Source organism: Podarcis liolepis (assembly GCF_965112155.1).
Source record: "Podarcis liolepis genome assembly, chromosome: 5".
Lineage (NCBI taxonomy): Eukaryota > Metazoa > Chordata > Lepidosauria > Squamata > Lacertidae > Podarcis > Podarcis liolepis.
The window spans coordinates 2,566,911-2,584,509 of record NC_139556.1 but is presented as its reverse complement, the minus strand read 5'-3'; the positions used below and the strand labels follow the sequence as shown (position 1 = coordinate 2,584,509).

Genomic DNA, 17,599 nt, shown 5'->3' with positions numbered 1-17,599 from the left:
ACCAGGTTTTGCAGGTGAGGGGCCCCCGCCAGCCTCCGCTTCCAACACCCGGCGCAACGACGCTGAAGTTTCCCCCCGGGCTCGGCTCGGGGAGCAGCGCTGCTCCCCCTGGCTCCCCTTCGCCCTCCCGGCTCTCTCTGCCGCCCACTGGGGACCCCCCTCACCTGCCAAGTCCGGAGCGCCGGTGGAAGTTGCATGCATGCATGCAGGGTGCCGCGTTGCCATTGCATTGCACTGCACTCCATGCAACGCCTGCACGCATGCATTGCCTTGCACGCCCGCCAAGGGGTCTCCCCGCGGTCCAATGCGTCCCCTCCGGCGCAGATGCAGCATTGCACAAATAACCCCCCCCCGACGCAGCCCTACCTGGGGGGCAGCCTCCGCCTCTGCCGCTCCGCCTCCGCGGGGATCCCCGGGCTCCATCCTGCCGCCCGATCTCCGCAGGGCCGCAGGCAGGCTGCGCGGGGTCTGCGCGGAAGAGCCCCTGCCCGCCCGGCCGCCGCCGCTGCGCTCATTCCATGGCCGGGAGAAGAGCGCTTCAAACAAAACGCCCGGCCCGCCAGGCCACGCTGGGAAACGTAGTTCGCGCACCCCGCGTGGGCGCGGAGCCCAAGGGCGAGGGGACTACGGATCCCGGCAGCCCCCGCGCTGGGGACGGAGGGGGAGAGGCCGGGTGCAGGGATGGAGGGACGGGTGGGTGAGCGAGTGAGTGAGTGGCAGCCGCCAAGCCTTGGCCGAGAGCCAGGAAGGGCCTCCCGGAGGAGGAGGAGGAGGAGGGAGGCGCAGAGCGGGAGGGAGGGAGGGAACCCCAGGGGTCATCTAGTGACGGCGCCCCAATCGAAAATTTGACTTAAAAAAAAAATCTTTCGAATTTTTTAATTTTTCCCGCGGCACACCAGGCAACATCTCGCGGCACACTAGTGTGCCGCGGAACAGTGGTTGGGAAACCCTGGTCTAAACCACTGAGTCTCTTGGGCTTGCCAATTGGAAGGTCAGCAGTTCGAGTCCATGCAATGGGGTGAGCTCTCATTGCTTTGTTCCAGCTCCTGACAACCTAGCAGTTTGAAAGCATACCAGTGCGAGTAAATAGGTACCATTGCAGCAGGAAGGTAAACAACGTTTCCATGCACTCTGGCCCTTGTCTCGGTGTTCTATTGCGCCAGAAGTGGTTTAGTCCTGCTGGCCACATGACATGGAAAGCTGTCTGCGGACAAACGCTGGATCCCTCAGCCTGAAGTGAGATGAGGCCTGCACCCCATTGTCAAATTTGACTGGACTCAACCATCTAAGGGTCCTTTACCTTTACTTCTGACAATCTGGCTCCAACATCTGGCTACAATTGCGTCAACTGAAATTTCTGGATGATCTTCAAAAGCAGCTGCCTGCAGAGTGCCTTACAGTAGTCTAGCCCCCATGGATAACTGGGGTAAAGTCCACTCTCTCCAGATAGGCTGGATAAGGACCTAATTGGACCCTAAGCTGGTAAAAGCTGCCCCTGGCCTCTACCACCACCTAAGCATTCCCAATTAGCGCTGAGTCCACTAAGTTCTACAAAGGACAAACAGGCCAGTCTCTATACCAAAGAAAGAATGAATACAAATTTAAAATCAGGAAAGGCCTGGGTAGCTCAGCTGGTTAGAGTATGGTGCTGATAACACCAGATTCGCAGGTTTGAGCACCATGTGGGGCAGCTGCACATTCCTGCATTGCAGAATCCTCAAGGTCCCTTCCAACTCTGCAATTCTATGATTCTAAGGCAATGCTGAGCAGCCCTATTTAGGATCCACTCTGCTCACCCCCAAAAGGGAAAGGGCTAGAAAAGGTGCTCTGAACATAGTCTGCCTCCCTTTTTCCATGACTGGATTACCAAGCCCTGAAGGGTCACCACCCAGCAGTCATAAAAGACAATTGAACTTTGGAACTGGAATATACAGAATTTGTTGGATAACACAGATAATGAGAATCCTGAGCACAGGACTGCCATCACTGCAAGAGAGTTGCAACGTTTTAACATTGATATTGCAGTGCTTCAGGGTTAGCAAAATGCTTTTCTTTTTTTGCATTTTCCTGCATCATCAGGACTATGAAACATTTCAATTAAAGCAAGGGTTTTCTAAGGTTTGTGCTTGTCTATTTTGCTTTGCATGACCTGCAATATGTATTTGTATCTTGCTCTTCCACCAGGAACTCCAGGTTATATGCATTATTCCCTCCACCTGTTATCTTTGCAACAGCCTTATGAGGTAAGGTAGGCTAAGTTCCTGCCAATAGATCAGAGCTTTCCAAACTGGGTCTTGCAACACGCTAGTGTGTTGGCTGCAGTGTGTGGGTGTGTCGTGCAAATGCTCCCCGCGCTCTTATGGATTAGTTTAACCTCCAGTTTGCTAGTAAAACTGAATTGCTGTGTCATGAAATGAAGCATGTCTAAAAAGTGTATCACCAACATGAAAAGTTGGGGAAACTCTGCAATAGATTGTGGTGTCTGCTATGTGTGAGCAGAGGAAGGCAACCTACAAAGAGTTTATTGGGCCCCCAAAATCCTGTTGGCATCCCTGCTCTGGAGGAACATTTAGTTGTCATAACCAACAACCTCCCCGCCCCCAAAAAACTTCAGCTACACAACCTTAAATTGCTGTGGCCCAAGAACGATCCCTTCAGCTTCATTCACTCCACTCCCCATTGCCATCAAATGTGTTGTGCTTTTCTTTTTTCTTTTTAACATTCGAGTTTTATGTGTGATCCAGCAGCTAAAGTAATGCGTAAGGTGTTACAGGAGAGGCAGTACCTCTGGTGGGGGGCATGTTGTGCTCCTTCTGGTGTCACCACCCTGCACTTAGCTCTCACCTGGGGCTCCTCGAAGCTGCCAGCGTGTGACAGAGGACACACCCCAACTGGCTGGCTAAAACAGGGGAGGGTAGGCAATGGCTCTCAAACCCTTGGTGAGTTAGGAACTTTCTCTGGATGCAAAGACAGCTTGTAACTCCTTCAAAAAAGGAAATGTGATGTGTCTGACAGGACTTCTTTTTGAGAAACTCATGCTGGGTCTTAGTAGTCACAGCATCTTTTTCTAAATGCTCACGGAAAGACCACTTGATTACCTTTTCTAGGACCATTCCTGGTACAGTGGTACCTCGGGTTCCATACGCTTCAAGTTACATACGCTTCAGGTTACAGACTCCGCTAACCCAGAAATAGTATCTCGGGTTAAGAACTTTGCTTCAGGATGAGAACAGAAATTGTGCAGCAGCAACGGGAGGCCCCACTAGCTAAAGTGGTGCTTCAGGTTAAGAACAGTTTCAGGTTAAGAACGGGCCTCTGGAACGAATTAAGTACTTAACACGAGGTACCACTGTATTGATGTCAACCTCACCGGTTCTTCCTATTTTCCCTTAAGCATGAAAGGAGTGATTTGCTGTTGTCTTTTGAACCTATGTTTTCTTAGTGTTAAGTAGATTTATACTTTAGCAGAGCAACTTGTAAAATTTGGGAGGCTGAATTCAAGTCTCATAATCAGGTATCAAATCTTATCATCACTGCACAGTACAGCTGCTTCACATGGCTCCTACCACTGTGCCACTGGGTATGCAAACATCTGCCATTGCAGGAAAAGGAAGGAGGAGCACACAGGGACAGAATGAAAGGGAGTGGGCACAGACACAACAGCAGGGGCAGACCTAGGGGAGCGCAATCTGTTTGCTCGCACTGGGTGCTGAGCCAAGAGGGGGTGCTGCAACAATGATAAATAACAGAAGGCAAAGGGGGGGGCACCAACATTTGGCACCACACAAGGCGCCACTGAAATTTTAAAGCCCAAAGTCCACCCATTCCTCTCCAGAGCAATACTGTGTGTCAGTCAGATGGGTAGAAGCAACCTTATTTTAATTATGTTTTATTATTTTATGTAAATTAAAGAAATAAACACAATTCAAGGAGCAATTGTCAAAGACCAAAACTTTGTGAAACCTATAGAATTTATTCAAATGAGCAGGAAAAGTTAACATTGAAGGGATGTTTACTATGGTTTCATTAAAAAAGAAAACCCCACCCCACTTTAACTTCTTAAACATCAAACATATATTGTGCAGTAAGAGTGGAATTCTTAAGAAAAGGCGTAGACTAATTGTATGAACAAACACTTCTAACTACATAGAGTAACTATCTTGTGTTAACAACTAGGTAATGTTAAACTAAGACACCTGGATGCAGCCACAGAAAACTGGCTTCCTGGAAAATGATGAAATTTGAGTTTAAAACTCAGAGAGGAAGGCATGCTGTGTAAAGCATTTCTATTCCATTACCATCAAAAGTTTCTATATATGCAGTGAATCCTGCCTGCTGGTTATCTCTGGTTATCACTCATCTTTATTTGGAAAACTTTGGAGCTGTTGAGGTAAATTTGTGGTAGGGATACAGGCTGGATAATAACCACAGTTCAGCAGCTGTGTGCCAAACCCAAACCCAAGGCATAGCAACATCTATTTCACATGTAACTGGTCTGTTCCCCATCTTTTTAGAGGTTCTCACTCCTGTGCAGAAACATGTGCATGCTGAGAAGTTCCTGAAATTAGTGAATCAGTGTATATTTCGAATGTATATGTTCACTTCACTGATAAGTCTTCTGCCAGTAATTATGGAAATCACTAGAGAGATCAGAGATGGGATCACTGAAAGGTGACTGATAAGTTACCTTAACGCAAGTTTGGGTATTTGGATGATATAGCAAGAAAATGTATAGGATGTATAAGAAATGTATAGGAAAACATTGCAGAAATTAATCAATTTCTTATCCATCTCTTTTTCAAACTGGAAGGTAAGCTATTTATCAATTATTCTATTATTATTCTTCCTTTTTAAACTGTTGCACATAGTTTTTTCTTTGTTTTCCATACAGCATCCTGTTAAACATGACTGTCTGTGTTGTGGTCCGTGTACCAGTGGTCACAAAAACCCATGCACTATAGATCTTTTGGATCACAAAATCCATCATTTCAGCTTCATGTGCATGTTCTGGATAGATAGATCTCTTTGCCTCCGTATAAGCAGAGATCATAATAGCTTGCAATAAATTGAGGAAAACACAAATCATCACAAACAAAAAGGAAGTTAAAAAGAGCCCTGCCAAAAACCTATCAGCTGCAAATTCAGTTCCCCTGAATGCTAAGGCGCAGTAAGATAACACAGTAGTAAAGGAATAAAGCAAAGTACGGTAACTTTCTTCATGTTGGCCAAATCCTAAATACCCAACTGACATATATGCCAAAAAAAAAATGGCCCCTCCTACAGACAAGTTAGTAATTGTAGGAAGAGCTTCAAACAAAGACTTTTGGGCCAAGCGGACATCAAACATAAACCTGAGATACCGGTATGTTTTCATAACGAGGAAAAAAGCCAATAATGCCTTAATTGTTCTGACAACTCGATCGAAATGAGCAGCTGCATGGAAGGGAATGAATTGTTCTTGATTATACAAATAAAACTGTATTAACTCAAAAGCAAGCTTCAATCTGAATAGAATCAGCAGCAAAAAAATTAGACAGAATGTCTTAATTCCAAAATTAATTAAATTGGCAGCTGTTTTTATATAATTCAGCCTTTCTTGACGCACCATGCGATATTCATCCACAATATAAAATATAAGTATAGCTACAATACATAAAAAAAAGAAAACCACACTACTGGTTTGGTCACCTAAAAGTGGGAGCTTATAAGAATGAACTGACACACTGCTGACAAGAGGGCCAACATATGAAAATTCAAATATGACAGAAATACTGCAAAACAGATCTGCATCTGGATTAAAAGTGGTCAGCTCAATAATAGTTACCCAGGTCCTGTGATCAAGCCAGGTGTTCCTTTCCAAAGTCTTCAATCTTTCTGTTGAATTTATTTGTGGTTCTCCTGTGAAAAAATAAAAGCTGTATCCTCTGGATGGGTAGCTGTTTAATTCTCCATATGACTCATATTCCCACTCAGCAATGCTTTGTTCATAAGTGTAGCCTGAAAAGCTGGTGGGGTTGGCAGCTGGACGATTGACTGGAGCCGACCATGACCCATTGTAGTCAGCTTGATCTTCTGGGTCACCTCCATATCGGTGTACACAGTGAATATCCGTCAGAAATGCTTTTTGAAAGCTATGTAGATAGGTACATGCCCTGTCGGAATGTATACCTCTTATTTGCCTCATTCTGGGCGACCCAAGGACTTTGGACCAGGTCTCTGAAATATAGGTTGGCTGATAGTCATTGTGTATCAACGGCAGAAGGATATTTTTCACCCATTTGTAAATATCTTCTACTTTATTTACTTCAGATAAACCAAGAGAAAATTTCTTGCGCATAAATCGATTGTAGTGAAAGCTACTGGTGGTTTCTGTAGGATGAGTATACTTTAAAATTAAAGCTAAAAAGACAAAGTGACAGACCATATTTTTTGCTAAAATATAACCTAGACTCTTAACAGTTGCTTTTTTCCTCAATATTATAAGCTCTTCGCCTTTAATTGGTTGGTATTTCTTTGAAGCTCTAAGTTTGACAAGGTTTTCGTGTAACTGTCTCATCTCCTTTGCAGGGATAGTTCTATCATTAAACTTAAGATCTTGGTATCTTGTCCATGGGATATTTCTGCAGTATTTTGGATAAATGGTATTCCAGGCTGTAAAAAAAACTACCTTAAAGGTCTCAAGGAAAAGCACACTTAGGCAAAATGAGGTAATGGAAGCTATTAGCCACTCAAAAGAGGTTTTAGTGGAATAGGATTGGCCAAGTAGTACAATGAAGAATGAGAGCACACCAGATACAGAAAGCACAATGATCCAGGCGATGTATAGAACCCACCAAGTAGACTGTGGTTTGTGTATTTTCTCAGAAAATGTTTCATTTTCTGCTGCAACATTATTGCTGGAATTGGTGTCTCTGTGGGGGAATTGCTGGGACTTCATCTCCGAGGGTGGAGCAGCTTTTAAATTGCCTTCTTCACAAAGGTTTTCAGATGAAAAGGAGGAGCTTCCTTTTGGGTGAGCTTGAGCTGCATTCCAGGCTGAAGGTTTCTTTGATAAATGCTTAAACAAGGTTACCAGAATCAATTGCACAGGAACTGAAATCAAAGAACTTTCTATTCCAATTGTTATAGATCTCAAATACTGTAGTTCTACTGAATAAATATGTTGGTCAATATCGTTGAAGAATATAGTGTTAAACATCAGGGAGCTTAACAGTATTGCTAAGCAACAAGTCAGCCTGAGGAATCTGCTGAAAGAGTCATCGTCTAAATGAACAAAGACAGACAGCCAAAGATGGTTCTTGAACAGGTCATTGCTAATCATAATACAAAAATAATCAGTCTTGCTTAAGGGTACACTGGGATTTGTAACAGTAAATGACCTTTCTATTTGGCAATCATCCCTGCCAGGATCAAACCATTTCCTACATATAAATATCCATGACTGTTTAGTATCCATGTTTTGTACTTTGATTCGGCTTAAGAACCAGTTAGGACCAAAGCCATGATTATTGCGCCAGATATGAAGAGAACAAATGTTTCCTAAGTCTCTCTCAGTAGTTAAGAGAAAGGTGTCAATGGATCCGTCCTGGAAGATCCCTGGAAACTGTGGATGTTTTAAATGATGTACATCACTGGCCCCATTTTGGCCAATCAGTTCAATGAAGACATCAGCATTGGTGCCTGATCTTAAACGACTTCCTGTGTATATTGTGACTAGATACCTCACCTTGTGAAAGGGATCATTGTCTGGCAAATCTATGACCTGATCCCTGATGCCAGCTTTATCTTTTCTTATGACCCAGATAGCCAAAGAGATGTAGATTATAAAGATAGCAAGAACTGTCAACCCTGTTACAGGATTTTGGTCACTTGATGCTAAAAGGAACCTTTTCATATCAACTTGATTGGGAAATAAAAGTACTTTGGCAGCCAAAAATTGGATACCAAGTCCTGAGGTCTTTGATGGCCTGGGGTTGGCTGTTCTTCTGCTACGCTCTTTTGCTTTACAGATGCAATGTATCTTGGAATAGGAGGTCTGAGGGCCAAGATGACAACTCCCTTCTTTCCACTGGTTCTGAATTCCATCCAGGTCTAGGCAGGTTGCTGCAAAATGAGCAATGCGAACTATCTTTGTGGTTTGGTCTCTGACAATTGGATGTGATTGTAAGACAACAGAGATATTCAGTCTGTCTGCTCTATTGCTCTGGAAAAGAGACCAAAGCAATGATTGAGGAAGACAAAGGATATATGGAGCCTTAACTGCACAACCAGTGGCATTAGTATCCATTTTAGTTGGTGTAGGAGGACTGGAATGGGAAGCAGCATACACAGCTACAGGGGGGTGGCTGATATTGTGGCCTAGGTATATAAATACATGAAAAGTAATATTTATTTTAGACACAATCTGGATAAAAATATCTTTGGAGCTTCTTTTTACTTCAAAACTAAAGCCACCAGTTGTTTTAGGGAGATTTTTGTCTGGTCCTATAGTCAAGTCAAAGATGGCCTCCTCTTTTCTAGCCATGATCATTTCAACCACATAAGGTGTGATACTGATTACGTCACCGTTAGCTTTGGTTCCTGTCATTTTTAATCCAGTCACCATTGTTCCAATATCTTCTGTATAAAGCAACCATGGAAAGGGATTTCTGTTAAATTCATAAAGAACAGTGGATACCACAGCATCTACCTGTAATTCAGCATGATTACTCTTTTTCAGTTCAGTATAAAAGCAGTTCCTGCAATATTGTCTGTCAGAGAAAGTTCCTGAAACATCCCATTTCTCATCTTTCCGTAAATGCATGGCCCAGATTTCAGTCTCCATGTTAGTTTCTTGCTCCCCAGGGACTTTACCTTGTAAGACTAGATCTGCTAATATTTCTGTCACTGAAATGGTTTCTTTAATTGCATTGGCATTGACATTTCCATGGTTCAAGAGAGAAGCGCTCAACACATTGGACAACCCGATAAATATACCATTGCCAAGGATCTCTGCTTCCTTAGAACCAAAGTCTTTGGCCCTGAGCCTTTTGAGAGCTTCACTGACCTCTCTTAGTTTTCTGACCGCAAGCAGTTGTGATTCCCTGTTTACTTCAGTAGTTTCATGTGTTACCTGACAAATACTCAAAATCACTTGGTTTATTTTCAGAACATCAGTTGTAGGTATCCTCGTAGTTATATTAAGAAGGATTTGTCGCAAATCAGTTTTAGAGCCTTGATTGGTTGGCAAAGTCTCTATATTATTTAATACAGAGGCCACCATATATACAAAATAACCTATATTAAAGTAATCTTGAGCTGCAAGCAAAGTTGTCATAGGAGCGGCTGGTCCACTGATTAAACCATGTAGATCATGCTGAACAACACGAGTTGGTTTATTTTTTATTTGCTCATACACAGTTGCTTGTAATATTACCTGAGCAGACGCTCCAAGGGCATCATACACTTGAACATATATGATTAAGGTAGAGTTCTGAGATGGTATACCAACTGGAAGAAAAGAACGAGGAGTTTTAGGCTCATGACCAGCATATACTATTATTCCCAAAACATTATTCTCTACTGAAGATACGGCACTGGTTTTGATTTGATTTGATGATGCTATCACTTTATATGTAAGAGGTCCATTTTTGTCTTCAAATCCACTGCACTGAATGATGAATTTTGTTAGGAATGCCATGCCTATCTTTGGATTGATAACACACTTCCCTATCTGAGGTGGGCCATTCACATAAAAAGAATATTTGTAGATGGCTGACTGTCCTTCCTTTGTGGTAACTTTCAGACTAAATGTAAATGACTGCTCTGCCATGGATACAAATGCATAAGCATTTATATGCAGATATGGATTGGATCTTCCAGTTGTACTTTTTGAAAACCAATCAAAATTTATTTCACGGGACTGTGCTGAGTAAAGTGACCAGTAATAGAGAGATTTGCCACTTCTGCAATTTAGGCATTTGCCAGAAAGACAAAATCTTTCTGTTGGAATTACTGACTCACCACAATTTTCAATACATGTGACATTTAGGATTATGGCAAGAGGAGCTTGCACATGTACTATTTGTTCCGTCTGAGCTATTCTGCTACCATTTTGAACCACCAGGCGAAAATAATACACATTATTTCCTTGAAGTGTTTCAGGTTGCACTCTTTGAACTGGAACAGAGCATGTTATCCATTTTAAATCTACCTGATCTGGATGACATTTCCCGTTTTCACTTAGAGTCATTGATGTGTAGTCTGATTTTTGTTTGCTGCAATACCACGTAAAGGACAGCCCTTTAGAGGGTTGGACTGCCTCACCATTGTAGTATGCAGATCCATTAAGTATCCACTCATCAGAAAATCCAACTGTCCGGATACTGCCTCCAGCAATGACAGCCACAAAGGTATCTGATCCAATCTTGACAAACAGTGAATCAGATCCTTCCATGCTCTTCCATGTATCCAAAGAGGTTAATTTCATTGTAAAATTAAAGAGATACAAGCCATTATCTAAGACAGGACCAGGTACTTTTAATATGGTGGAATTTCTTCTTCCAATGCTAGGTGGATTAAAAGGTTTTGACCAATCTGGTGTAGTAGTCAGATCTGGAACTTTATAGATGTTCCAAATGACATTTGTTTGATTAGGACCTGGACAAGTGATAAGTGTATCAGCAGCCAGAGTAAACTCTGTTCCTTGGGTATAATATACCACACGCTGAGAAGCAACTGGCTTCTGGATACTAATTTCCTTAATAGAACAGGGTTCTTGATGGCAAGCTATGCTAAATCTGAGGGCCTTTGAAGCATAAGTGTTGACTGTGGCTTTTAAAATAGCTGGCATAAGTCCATTTCCAATGCATTTCACCTTTGCTACAAAACCAGTGAAGAGGGCAGAGTTGAAAGTTAAGAAAGAATCAGAAATGAATTGCATTGCATTTTTGACATGATTTATGTAGGTGAAAGTATAGTTCTGAACTGGGTACTCGCCTCTAGAATCAAAAAGTTGAAGGTTGAAGGTCCACTCACACTGTAGCAGTGGATGTTGCACAGGAATAAACCACACAATAGAGACCAAACTGTCTTCAGGAGAACTGTTATTAAAAACGTGAACTTCAATATCTTTTTCTCCTAGAGACCTGAACAAAGTCCCTTTCCGATTCAGATACACATGGATGCTGAACTTGGACAATTGCAGCTGCATGAATTCAACAATGATCAGGTAACAGAGGCTCTGCTCCTCGTAAAAGATATAGTGGGAGCTGTAGCCCTTCCTAGTGGTGGTAGTAGTGCTGTCTTCCTGTGTAGAATAGTACAATCCCAGTGTATGGCTAAAAATGTAGATGCCTCTTCTGGTTTTCTGTGGATTGAGTGTGAGATAAGTTGTGGCTCCAGTGCTTGCTCTGAAAATCAAAGTCTCATTAAAGAAATCAAGTTTTCCCGCCAGTTGTTCAGGCATCTTCTCATTAGTACGAAAATAGACACTGGCCACCACCTTCTCCTTGGAGTGATATGGTATGGGAACAGCACAGAAATTGCTGCGTAGAGCAAAATGGTTGTAATTGTAGAAGTGAGACCACTCTCTTGTATCATGCGTGCTTAATAGTTTATAAGCTACTATTCCTTGGCTGAGCTGTAGAAGACTCCAGGAAAGGCTGATTGCCCCATGTGGGTGGCTCAGCAATTTGGAACGTACACTAAAGACATGCAACAGGGCAGGCTCCACATATAATTCTATGCTAAGGCTGATCAGAGGTCGATGCTGAACACTGACTGAAGCGGTATAGAATCCACGATGGGGATAGCGTACAGTCAGGTGGTAGCTATAGTACGATGCGCAGACCTGGTACAATTCTGCATTAGGGTAGCCAGCAAATGGAAGTGGTTCACTGTGCTGGTTGCTGGGAATGAGGAGGTCTTCTGGACTACCCCCTTGGCTCCTGAAGCGATAGCTCCATGAGGAACTCTTAAGGCGTGCGCACCAACCCAGGTGCACTGGCTGCCATTCAAAAACTGGAAGGGTGCGTGGCCAGAGCAGGAAAAGTCGGACATCTTGCCCGGTAACCTCAATGCTCAGGTTGTGGTGAAAGCACAAGGGTGCAGAGCACAAAGTTGATGTACACTGTACTGTGATCCGACTATAAGCCCATGGTGGATAGGGACCTTCCCCTGGCAGGCCTTGACCCAGCGCCAACTCACCTAGCCAGTTATCTGTACTGTTTACCAGGATGGCATCTCGGTACCAGTGGCAATGAGGAGCGGGTTGTAAGTCTGTCTCTCTCTTTTTAGAATTCACTCCTCGTGCTCTTGAGTAGCACAATTCAATGTATTCATCCCACAGACATGAAACCTGGAGTTCGTTATCTTGACGTTGATAAACACGATTTTCTGGCTTTGAACAAGTGACTAACAATGGTGGTGGAAGGAGATCAAGAGGAGCTGCCACTCGGTATTGCAAGCAACATGAACAGCAGAAGAGGAAGACATGACATAAAAGGTACCTCATCATTGACAGGAAAGAGAAACCTGACTCAGTAGTAACAGTTATCTCCTAGCAACAGCACAAAAAGAAAGTCTGCATGGATTCTAGAACCTTTCTGCTGTTGCCTTAGGCAACTCATGCCCATTTTCAATATGGCCACAATAGTCCTTGTCTTTTTCTGTGGTTGAATCCCACGCTCCTCTTCATAGTCCTCACATTACCCTGGATTTGTGTCATTGCCATGTTGCCCAGATGTATCGATTACAATTTTAATGGAGAATGTTTGGTAGGACTTTAATTTTGAAAAGGCAATGACTGTGATAAAACCGGAGCTTATATTCCATCTAAATAGCATGTATGCTTATCTCTATATCTTATGAATCCCATAAGCACTGGAAATCCCAGATCTTTAATTTTCTCTGTAAATTACCCCATGAGAAATGGGAACATATTAGAACTGCTACCTGTTGGCTTTTCGGTAAAAGATGCCCCTCTTTTCTTTCAAGCCAACTCTTCCTATGGAGTCTTTTTTTTTTTTAATGATATTTATTAGTTTTTCAACATTTCCAACACAACACTACAAACAAACAAACAGAAGAAAAAAGAGAAAAAACAATACAAATACAATACAAAAACGCTATATGGACTAACAAAACAAACAAAAACAAACAAAAACAATTTAAAAACACCTCAAACATTTTCAATATCTTATATTTCATTCACTTATTTCCAGCGACCTCCTCACACCTCCCTTTTTGTATTCCACTTCTATTATTTGTTTCAGCAATTCTTTTCCATCTTACTCTGTTTTCTGTTCTATAATTATCTTAACACATTCTTGCCATACTTTTCATTTAATTTTCTATTAATCTATTTATACTTAATTCCTTATGACATTTCTACTAAAGCCATGTAATTTCATTCCAACATTTTTCTAACATTCCTTAATTTTACAATATTTTTATAAATAGTCTTTAAACTTTTTCCAATCTTCTTCCACCGACTCTTCACCCTGGTCTCGGATCTTGCCAGTCATTTCCGCCAATTCCATATAGTCCATCAACTTCGTCTGCCATTGTCCAACACTTCAGTGTTTTCAAAAAGCAACCATTCTCTCAACCAGCAAAAAGCAGATGGTTCACAACGAAGTTTAAAGGTCTGGCAGGGCAGGTCCACCTCCTTCTTTGGCATCCATCAATATCGTAAGTTTTACTCAAGGCTTCCTGCCCTGCCAAACAACTCTAGGAGCATCCCTATGCCACCTTCTGTAACCCTCCATCCCATCCAAAGCTTGCAATGTTTGAAACAAAAGCAACATCCCCAGCAAAACAGCAGCCCTCATCCCCACCACAGTAACTCGGCCCAACAGTAACAACTTCTGATTTGTCCATATTTCCAAATCCCCCTTCTCTTCAATCCAACATCCTTCACAGTTATCCTTAAGCAGATTCACATTTTTGGCAGTCATACTAACCCCCAAATACCTCTCTTTCTCAACCAATGTTAGTCCTGTCACCTCCTGAAATTCTGTCAAGCTTTCCTTTTCCAATTCAGATAGGGCTCTGGTCTTCAAATTCATCCGTTCTTCTTTAAATTCAATCATAACGAATGTCAGCTTATGTTCATCAAGTTGTCTTTGTATGGATGGGACCCTCCTCTCCAGTTGTATTACTTTAGATTCAGCAGCAAGGGTTTTTCCCCTGACTTCATCTGCAGTTTGCCGTATCAGAGTAGATTCCAGTGTCAGTTTCTGGGTGGTTTCTGAATTGGTATTCACCTTTTGTCCCAAGTTATTTAAACTTTCTACAATTAAATCAATTTCAATATTTGCAACACCCAATTTCACATTTATCACATCTGTTTTCTTGTGGAGTTGTTCCAGCGAATCGTTTATTTTCAATAATGCAGCCACTAAGGCCTCCTCTGTCGACATCCCATCTGTTTTTTCCTTTCCGTTTACCATAACACTTAAGAGATTCAAGGTCAATTCCAAAGTCTCACACTTTTTTATCTTGCAGCTGGAAATTCCCCTAGCCCAGCTCCTGTAAAGTAACCAATTTCAAAAGCTTCCACTAGGGGAAAACACGTTGTATTTGTATCGGTCAATATGTCTTCTTTTAAACACAGTTTCAATAATCCAAAGTTAGTTTCAATTTTCAGTTACTTTCCTCTTTTTTTAAAAAACAACCGGAGACAGTAGAAACAATGTATTCTCTTGATTAGCTACCTGTCAATGGATGTTCCAAGAAACATCAATCCTGCTAGCAGCCTGTTTCCAGGATCAGAGCGGCGGTATTTTAACTCTCTTAACTCTCTCCTACAGGCATATTCAGTCCACCACTCCCCCCCTCTTCTCCTGCCTCCAAAAGGGGGGGGATTTGTTCTTTACCGATGGAAATTTAGTCCTTTACAAAAGGCTTTCCAAGACTTTAGCTTGCAGCCTCCTTGCTTCAGTTTATCTACAAAAGGGGGAGGCAGACTTCCTGTATTGAACCTCCCCGTTTCGATGCCAGATTAAACGTTTAAAAATCCAATTCTTCCCAATTCAGCTCTACTCACGGGTAATTACTTTAGAGTCAAATTGTCTACAAGAAAAAAGTCAGTGCTCTCCGACAACAGCTATGCGGCTTCGCTCCGTGGAAGAAGCAGACAATTCGAAGCACCGTGCCACTCACCCCACATCGCTCCGGATCACCGAAACCGGGTTTCCCCACGAGTAGGGGAGGCGCAAAAGGTTCCCACCGAATCCCACGTTCATAGGCTTCTCCCGCCTGTGATTTTTACGGGTCTCCGCCTTCGCCGTGGTGGTACAGACCCAAATTCCCACGGGGCAAATTCCTCCCGGTCAGAGGAATTCCGCCATTACCGGAGGCACCAACCTGGAAGTCTTCCTATGGAGTCTTTGGCAGAACCACTGAATACACAACACATCACACAGAAATTTAGCCTAAATAACTTCTCCTTTTCCCCTTCACCTCCCCCTCCTTCAAGTTGAATTTATGTCATGCACATTAATGATACTATTAGAGGTCACTATTAGAATGAGTAAGTGGTAAAAATGGTGATATTTAAAACATGTATACCTCAGCTTTCCACAGGAATGGAATTCAAAGGCAGTTTACAAAAAAGAACAGCCTACAATGAAATCTCAAAAATAAGGAATTAAAATACAGAACAAATGGCTTACAAATACACTAAAATAAAGAGCTCATATCCTAACTCACCAAAGGCCATTGTAATTTGCGGCCTATAAGATAAAAGAAGAGTGTTGGGGATGTAGGGGAGAGGGGGAAGTCAACAGAAACCAGTCCTGTGTGTTAAAGGCATCCTCTAAGTGACCATCTGATGTGTCTGACTGAGGCCTTTGCGCTCTTGTAGTCTGTCTGTTTTTGTAAACTATATACTGTACAGAGTTACAGTGGTACCTCGGGTTATATACGCTCGGGTTATATACGCTTCCTCCCCCTTTCCGTGTAACCTGTAGTACCCGTGGTTCAACCCAATTGCAACCTTTGTACGTAAACCTTAAGTTGTTCTCTGTTAACAACCTTAGACAACAGATCAGCAGGAATTTCATTTCCTGCCATGTAGGACACCTGAATAAGTCCTTTCTGAATACACTCTCTTGCACGATGTAGCTTAATCTGCAAGTACTTGGTTCTTTGCAAAGCCAAACAAGATCTATTGTCTTGATACACTTGTATAGGACATTTCACAGAAACTCTGATGTCCTTAAACAGTTGCAACAACTATTCACAATCCATGAGTGAAAATGACAGAGCCTTGAGTTCTGCTTCACAGGAACTTAGGCTCACTGTCGTCTGCTTTTTGCACAACCAGTCAAACAGTCAGTGGTTGTACATGTAGCATACTCCAGAAGTGCTTGTACCATCCGTGATGTCACTTCCAAAACTTGCATCTGCAAAGATTTCAAGACCCCCAGTCTTCTGACTGGTGAACCTCAGCCTATAGTGCAAAGTCCCTTTCAGATAGCGGGCTATGCGCTTCAGAGCTTTCCAATCCTGAACAGTAGGATTGTTAGCATGTCTGCTAAGCAGGTTAGTGCTTACAGCTATGTCAGGTCTTGAACATCTAGCAATGAAATTCAACTTGCCTAGAATGCATCTGTACAGCGTAGTGTCAGAAAACGCTTCAGCAGTACTATCTACCTGGTAACCTGTCACCATCGGAGTGTTTGCTGGGTTTGCATCAACCAAATTCAAACTGGTTAATACATCAGCAATTTTCTGTGTTTGGTGTACCAGAAAATTACCTGCTTGGTCCCTCTCCACCTGCAGAGAAAGATAGTTGGATACCTCACCAAGATCCTTCATGTCAAAGTGCTCCTTCAGCTGAGCTAGGGTGCTTTGGTAAAAAGCCTGATTCTTCCAAAACATCAGAAGATCATCAACAAAACATAAACAATACAGTTTGTTTTGTCCCTCCTCCTTGACAAACACACACGGATCAGCTTTGCCCTGGTGAAAACCTAGAGAAAGCAACGTCTCAGTGAGTTTTGTGTTCCAACACCTGGCACTCTGCTTGAGACCATATAAGGATTTCCGCAGTTTACAGACCATTCCCTTCTGTATCTGCATTCCATAAACAGCTCCTCCCCCAAAATTCCGTACAAAAAAGCTGTATTAATGTCATGATGGGAAACATGCAGTTTCTCCTCCGCAGCGATCTTGAGCATCAGCCGAATGCTCTCATATTTGATGGTGGGTGAGCAGGTCTCGTGGTAATCCTGTCCTGGTACCTGTGAAAAACCTCTGGCAACCAATCTGGCTTTGTGTCTGACAACCTTGCTATTCTGGTCTGTCTTGGCCTTGAAGACCCATTTGCTGCCAACCTGTCTCATCCCTGGGACTACCGGTACCAGCTCCAAGTTTGGTTCCTGTTCAAGGAATCAACTTCAGCCTTCATGGCATTAAGCCAAGGCTCAGCATCTTTAGAGGTTAACTCCTGAACCTCTTTGAAGCTTGAAGGTTCCCACACCTTCTCTGAGCTACTAAGAACAGCAGTTGCTGTCTTAGCAAACTCATCAGCAAATCTCTTTGGAGGTCTGCCTTTGGTCGCCCTTTCAGATCTGCGTACTAGACACAAGTCTTCTGGACTCATCTCCTCCTT

General features: G+C 42.8%; 1 protein-coding gene across 2 annotated transcripts in view; it reads left to right on the top strand.

Annotated features, from left to right (window-relative positions):
• The window catches only part of TTC38 (tetratricopeptide repeat domain 38), a 256,120-nt gene that overhangs the window by 23,318 nt on the left and 215,203 nt on the right, over positions 1–17,599 (top strand). The window contains exon 3 of one of the 2 annotated variants that reach the window (XM_083503399.1): positions 11,123–11,209. The exons of the other annotated variant lie outside the window; for it this stretch is intronic. Coding sequence (XP_083359525.1) covers positions 11,123–11,209 — 87 coding nt within the window. The remainder of the gene's footprint in view (positions 1–11,122; positions 11,210–17,599) is intronic. 2 annotated transcript variants of the gene reach the window in all.